This window comes from Camelus bactrianus, chromosome 27 (genome assembly GCF_048773025.1).
Source record: "Camelus bactrianus isolate YW-2024 breed Bactrian camel chromosome 27, ASM4877302v1, whole genome shotgun sequence".
In the NCBI taxonomy this organism is placed as follows: domain Eukaryota; kingdom Metazoa; phylum Chordata; class Mammalia; order Artiodactyla; family Camelidae; genus Camelus; species Camelus bactrianus.
The window spans coordinates 16,238,956-16,246,136 of record NC_133565.1 but is presented as its reverse complement, the minus strand read 5'-3'; the positions used below and the strand labels follow the sequence as shown (position 1 = coordinate 16,246,136).

The 7,181-nt window shown below is 52.9% G+C and overlaps 1 protein-coding gene across 4 annotated transcripts in view; it reads right to left on the bottom strand.

Annotated features, from left to right (window-relative positions):
* Positions 1-235: 235 nt before the first annotated feature.
* ADAMTS17 (ADAM metallopeptidase with thrombospondin type 1 motif 17) overlaps positions 236-7,181 on the bottom strand; it is a 302,738-nt gene continuing 295,792 nt past the window's right edge. For all 4 annotated transcript variants that reach the window (XM_074353935.1, XM_074353937.1, XM_074353936.1 and 1 more), the window contains 2 exons: positions 4,480-4,657; positions 236-3,261 (listed from right to left, as the gene is read on the bottom strand). In XM_074353935.1, the coding sequence (XP_074210036.1) occupies positions 3,092-3,261; positions 4,480-4,657 (348 nt within the window). In that variant the 3' untranslated portion in view covers positions 236-3,091. The remainder of the gene's footprint in view (positions 3,262-4,479; positions 4,658-7,181) is intronic.

Sequence of the window (7,181 nt, the reverse complement as noted above, 5' to 3'; positions counted from 1 at the left end):
AGGCCCAGGACTGCATGATTAGTTAGCGCTCACTTGGGGAGATGCAGCCACCCGCCAGAACTGCATTTACCAGCGACCTCTGACACCGTCCACAGCTGTGGTCGGCAGGCTGCACAGCTCACTGCAGCCAAGTCCCAGGCAAGCAGTGTGACCACCGCAGGAGGAAAGGACACAGCCTCTCTCTGTCAGACTTTGAGGACTGGCTTTTGTCTTTCACTTCACAGACAGCTTAACATTGTCATGGAAAAACATTTTATTAAACATATTCAACTCACTTCCAATGAAATGATTCATTTTTCATTTACAGTGGTGTCCAATGTTTGTCTTCTGTTCTTTTTTTTTTTTTCCTTTCAAACCAGCACCAAAAAGTAAAACAAAAATACCATGGGTACAGTACGTAATGTAAGGTAACTAATGGAAAATATATACATTTGACTCTGAAGTGAAGAAAAGAGAACAAAACAATGATCTTACTGCCATTGAAGATCTTTCCCTGTTTTCTGATAATATCAAGTCGTGGTCAACTGAGAGGGTTTCATTTGCACCAATGAGAATAGCACCATGAGACCGCGAGACTCTGTAGTTAGTAACACAATTTGTGCAACCAAAAAGGTACAGTACTCGAGTGACAGTACAGGGTATTGTGAACCATAAAGGACCATCACGGTTGTAATGACAGGGTTTCACTGTCTTCCGTACAAAGTGGAGCAAGAGAGCCATGATGCCTTCACCGACATCAATCGTTGCTTGTGCCGTGAACAGAAGGTGGGCTGGTGAGTTTCAGAACAACAGTGCCAGCATGAGCTAAAAGCGCTCAGAAAGACCCGAACTTGGGGGAACCCAAGGGATGTTTAACAAGAACTGAAATCAGTCATTTGCATTCTGAGGGTGTGAGGCCCTTGCCAGGGGCGTCCAGTTGATACAGTCAAGGTGGCCAGCGGGGAGACGCAGAGGCAGCAGGGAAAGTGCCCGCCTCTGGGCACACACACTTGCCTGCCCTGCCTGGGTGGGCCCGTGGTTCCCATGCAGACCAGCGAGCAAGGCCACGCTGGCTTCCTTAGCGGGCTGCGTGGCTCCGCCCCTCAGCCCCGGAGGCTGATGGCTAGCTTTCTGTCCATCTGTGGTAAAGGACAGCCCATTTGGGGCTGGGGGATAACTTGAGCCTTAGCTCTCCAAGAGACTGAAGGGGCTTTGGGGACTCTCCTGGTGGCCAAGTCAGAGCAAGGGAGGCCCTGGGCAGCCACCTCTGGAGGTTACCCTGCAGGTGGGCCACCCCATCCTGGCGCTTGCCGGGATCTTTCCACAGAGCACCCACGGCGCCTTCTCAACACTTCTTACGGATTCAAGGAGAACTGAACGATTTCTCTGCTCCACCACCACTTCCCTGCCTCGAGGGCAGTCAAAATCAAAAACCAAAACGCAGCCCACCAGACAGGCTTGAGGTGGCAGAGAGGTTTTTTGTTTCCTTTCTGATTTAAGCTGACGCTAAAGTTGTGACATCAAAAACACAAACACAGATACGTACACACAGCACCAATAAACCAAGAAGCACGTGGAGATGATCCCATGGAGATGAGCCTAAGTGAGATCCCCTCTGAAATAAGGGAGGCGAGGGTGGGCTTCTCACCGTAAAGTCTTTGAACACGAGCACCCATCAAACGCCGGCCGAGTCGGGCAGCAAACCAGACCTCCTGGCATGTCGGGTTCCCTCCTCCCAGCTCCCCGGCGGGCAGGGTCCTACCATCTTCTGTGCTTTCACAGAGGTCACCCTGGTCATCTCCCCTGGGCTCCAGAGGGGACACAGCTCTGTTTTCAGGGGTGAGGGGACTGGAGGAGCAAAGACCTTCTTCACGCTTTTCTGAACGTCATTCTTGCCTCGAGAAGATGGGTCAATGATGACAACACATTGACAAGCACTGTGAGGTCTGAGCCACGGGAAGGCTCGGCGGGCAGGCAGCGATCCTGGCCAGGGGGCACCCCCCCCCCCCAACCATGCACCAGGCTGAGCAGCCCCTGCGGGAAACCCGCCCTGTGCCGGGGCGAAGCAGCCAGGCCTGAGCTTGAGTCCTAAAGAGGTTCTAAAAAGCGTCAACTTCAGGTAGACGACAAAGGTCAATGGGAAGCCATCTGTAAGGTGCAAAGCTTTATGAAGCACTGGCGAGAGCAGAGGTCCCCAGAAGCAGAGGGGGAGCTCCCTACACCCCAGAGCCCTGAGCCCATCTCTATGCCTGGAAGCAATCCCCAGGCCACAATGAGTACGTGCCTCATGTCACAGCACCTTGAAGGAAGGCTTTTCTGCTTCCCTGTGTGGGGGACAGCAGAGATCTGAAAATTAGACGCCTCCCCAAACCCAAACCCTTCCAGAATATTCTCCCCCAACATGGGTGGTACGCAGAACCACATAGGCCCCAGGATCCCCGTTGGTTTACACAGACTCAGACTCTCAGGGGCGAGGCTCCCAAGGAAAGGCCCAGGATCTACAGAGTGGGCTCTCCGCCACAGGCGGAGGGGACAAGGGCTGGTTCCTGTGGCGTCGAGGGGGATCCGGAAGCCTGGCCCTCTTCGGAGAAGCCTTTGGCAGAGGCTCGCTGACATCTGTCCTTCCATCCAGGGCATCACTGGCTTTCAGAATAAAGCCTGTTTTAAAGTAAAACGTCTCATTTTTTTGGATAATCCCCCCCTCCCATGGTACATCAAGCACTGGGAATTCCAACGTCAAAGGAAAGCCAAGACCCAGGCACGCAGTGACGTCCCTCTCGACCGTCTGTCGGAGGTGTTCCCTTTGAGGTGCATGGGACCTTAGAAATTACAATTATGTTGTGCCTCATGCCTCTTTTTTCCTTACCATAGAAAGCCATCCAGTGGCTGTTAACAATATATTAAGTATAAAAGCACTAAGCAAATGTCAAGTCCACTCTCAAGTTCTATGCAATCGGATTCTTGGGACAGCCTCCTGGGTGAGCGGTGGTGAGCTGGTGGGGGGTCCCGGCCGTGGGAACTGGTGTGCTCTCGGGTGGGAGGGCTTTCAACTCGCCGTGTCGTCGGGGCTCAGACCTCGCATCGGCGCGTCGTGGGACCACGGGGCCACGTGTCATGAGCTCGGTGGCGGTGGCGGCGGCTGGCGCATCTTGTTCGCATAGAAGTCCCTGCATGTCTGGCAGCAGCGCTGGTACCACCGCATGTCCTGGCAGAGGTTCTTTTCTCGGATGACCCTGCAATACACTGTCCACTGGTCCCGGGTGCATTTGTAGGTCAGAGCAGCTAAGGGGATAGCGGAGAGAGAAAGCCATGGGGTTATGGGTGGCACGGCGACTTCACGGTCCACACACAAGGGGCCTGTGGTCCGACACACTCTGGGCTGCACTCACTCATGCATACACTGGAGCCTTGAACAGAACAGGGGAGTCCTGCCCCCTGCCAGGGCCACTGTGGATGCGGCTTTCCTCTAGAAGGGACACACCCCAGCTCCAACCTGACCACTTGGCAGAGTTTGGTGGCCTGGCTGTCTCCTCAGGGCAAGGGCCCTGCCCATCCTGCTTCTGAGTTAAGAGTTAAGTGGCGCTTACTGTTACTTTATGGTGGAAGATGCCATCTGTTGGCATTTATAAAACAAGATGCCACGGAGCAGGGCACAGCAAAGGGCTCCCCAAAGCACAAGCTTACAGCACAAACAAGTGGCCTGAGTCCCCCTCGAGATCTTGGTCGTGCAGAGAGAAGGTCCTGCCTGAGGGAGGTCTTTGGAGGATGCCAAGGAGGCCTGTGCATTCCAAGAGCCTGGGGTGCAACTCTGGGAGCTCAAAGACTCCACCAGGTAAGCTGCTTAGAAACCCCCTTCATGGGGGTGGCATTCCAGCATTACGGAAAGGGGCTGTGGGTGGGAAAATGTTCCCTGGAGATTTCTACTTGGAAAAGCAGAAACTCTGTTTAGTGGAATCATCAGATCAGTGTTAAACATTCTTCTTCCTGTGCCACTGCCAACCAGGGATGTGGCCTTGCAAAGGGCCAGATTTGGAGCACTCAGGCCAAACTGCTCACACAAAAGCTCCCTGCTGCATTCAAGACGTCAGCCTCTCAAAACCTCTGTTTTCTTCTCGAGCATTAGCTTAAGGAACATTCCATGCATGCATCACCAAGATTTCATGAATGACACCCCCAGATCCTTCATTTCCCGAAGCAAGCACCTCCCTTTGCTTCCTTCATGCATTTGAAGAACATTCTCCCACGTTCCCCATTTGTTGCCAGACGGGCTCAAGTGTTTGAGACTACGCTTAACAAACACCTTTTTCAAGCCAAGGAATGAAATTCCATCCCTGAAACCTCTGATCTTCCACGGAACTTACAAATGTTGGCCTCTCCAGAACTCAAACAAGGCCCAAGGAGGGGGCGTTCTGGCTCACAGAACTTGTTCCACCAGCGGGGACTCACTGGCCAGGGGATGCGACCCACCCCCAGGAGCTGGAGGCCAGCAGAGTCACTCACCGAGGCGAGGGGAGGTGATGGTGTTCACGTTGATCTTGTCATTGCAGACTTCCTGGTGACACTGTCTGTAGGCTGCTGGCTTTGAGAGGGCAGGACACTCGTTGCCATGGCGCCCGGTGACCTTGTGCATGCACTGCACCACCCGGGACTGCAGGCCCTTCCCACAGGTCGAGGAGCACTGCCGGAGACAGGGACAGCCTGAGCTGGGGGCCTAACTCAGGCCGAGGGGCTCTGACGATGGCCTGACAAAGCAGCCGCCCTGGGTCTGGCCCCTGCATAACAGTCCTAAGGACTTGAAATCATCGCAGGACAAGAGGGCTTGGCTGTACACCAGCCGCCTGATGGAAGACTGTTTCAAGGTGTCATGGACTGCACATTTGTATTTCCCCGACATTAACATGTTGAAGTTCTCACCCCTAATGGGATGGTATTTGGAGATGGGTCCTTTGGGAGGTCACTGGGTTTATATGAAGTCATGAGGGTAGTGCCCCACAATGAGATTAGTGTCCTTACAAGAAGAAAAAGAGAGAACAGAGCTCTTTCCACCACATGAGGGCACGTGAGAAGGCAGCTGGCCGGGAAGTGGTCCATCGCTAAGAACCAATTATGCCAGCACCTTGACCTTGGACTTCTCAGCCTCCAGAACTATGAGAAATCAATGTCTTGTTGTTCAAGCCACCCAGCCTGCGGCATTTTATTACAGCAGTCCACGCTGACTTAGACAAGACAACTTCTGAAATACTAATTTATTCTGGTTGCGTTTCACTTCCCACCCTCTCACCCCTGTTCCAAGCAGAGAGCCAGCTGGGCTCTGAAATTCTCCAGACAGTGAGCAGGGTGGCTTGCCGGCACCCAGGAGGGACCGGACCTGATGACCACGATGTCGCCAGTACTTTGTGCCACTCCTGCGCCTTTGCCCAGCCCTGAGTGTGGGGTGGAGAGGAGCCCAATAATGATCGGGTTGAATTTCCAGGAGCCTGGAAGGTGGGGGCTCAGAATTAAGGGAAGTTAGAGAAAATGAAGCAGCACAACCTTTCTCGCATAAAGGACTCGTGGACTAAAACTGTAGCTAAGAGTTTTAACTCAGCCACCAAATCCCTAGTTACTGGCATTTCTGACATTTGCAAACCTGGGTTTGCTCAAATCAAGCCAACAGAGTTCAGCAGATCACCCCATGCTCCCAACAGGTGCCTGGTAAGAATTTACTGTGTGTTCTGTCCCCTTCCCGTTCCTCTTCGCGTTCTTTAAAGTGCTGACAGGGCACCTGCCAGGCTCCAGCTCCCGCTCCCGGCCCTGCGCACCAGCTCCTTGGCCCTTGTTTGCGTTCCCCGGAGCCCTTGGAACTGTCTCTCTGTTAAGTTGGTCTCCTCCCAGCCAGAGAGCCAGGTCCACCTGTCTACTCTCTCCACCTGGGGTCCCCCAGCATGCACACAACCCGTGATTTACGGGGTTCTGAGCACACTGTGCACAACTTCAATAAAGCAAAGACTACAGGTGCAGCCGTCCAGCTGGAGAGAGGGGAGGGGGCCTGGCCTCTGAATGCCACAGGCAAGGAGGACGCCAGGTGCTGTCTGGATCACGTTTCCCTATTGTCCCCTCTTGGGTCTGCCCATGGCCTGTGCTGCAGGAAGTGCCTTCCCTGGGGGCATATGAGGGGTCACCTTGCACAGGCTCGGCGGGAGACCGTGGTGTTACCATCTGTGCCCAAGTGGGCACCGTCTGTGTTCCCAAAGCGGCTTTGGCACCCCCCCCCAGTGAATTCCTCTGCTTTCTAGTCTAAGAAGCAGGATTACATTTGTTTGTTTGTTTATTTGTTTGTTCGTTTTGTTTTCACTTTAGGAGGAGAAAGGGGCTCAGAGAACATGGTACTCTGATAGGACCCAGTCTTTTCAAATCACAAAAGAGATAGGAAAAACCACAAATGGCTCCCTGGTGGGCCCTGGTATGTGCAAACCAGAACAGGCTCTCCCAGACAGGCAAGGTCTGCCCCCGGGCCTCTGCATTGTGCCTCACTCCCTATCCCATCTTCTGGATAAATCCGGCCAGGGCTGCTCACAGCCTTGAGAATCCCTCATATACTCATGATTTCTGCCTGGAGGGCATCTCTGAGGGAGCTGGCTGCAGCATGGGATTACTTGTCGCTTTTAAAGATTCTGATGTCCCAGACCAGTCAGTCAGTATCACTGGGCATCAGTGTTTTTCAGAGCTCTCCGGGTGACTGCAACAGGCAGCCAGAGCTGAGAACTGACTTGCCCTGAACTTCTTCCTTGTGTCCTGTGTAGAGTGTGACAAGCTCTCTTTTCTTGCCGTGAAGTAGTGGAGCATTTGTATACAAACCTGTGTGATTGAGCAGGAACAGACATCCCCCCGCTGCCCTGACGGCTGAGTTTATATACAGGTGACAGGTTGCTCAAATATAAAGGGGTGAAGGCTTCCACTCAAAATTATTCTTGGAAAAGAGTCAGTTGCCTTGAATATAAGTAATAATAAAATCTCTCACAGTACAGGGGCAGGGGGAAGGGGTGCCTTCGATTATTTGTAGCAAGATCACTGGGGGTTTGAAAAAAAAAAAGGAGGCAAAGAAATTTAATTGTCTTCTTCTAGTAGTAGGACTTCATAATCATAAATGGGGGAGGCTGGTGCAGGAAATGTTTAAAGATCACTTGAAAAGCAATCTGGTGAGTGGTTGTACCCAGAGATGG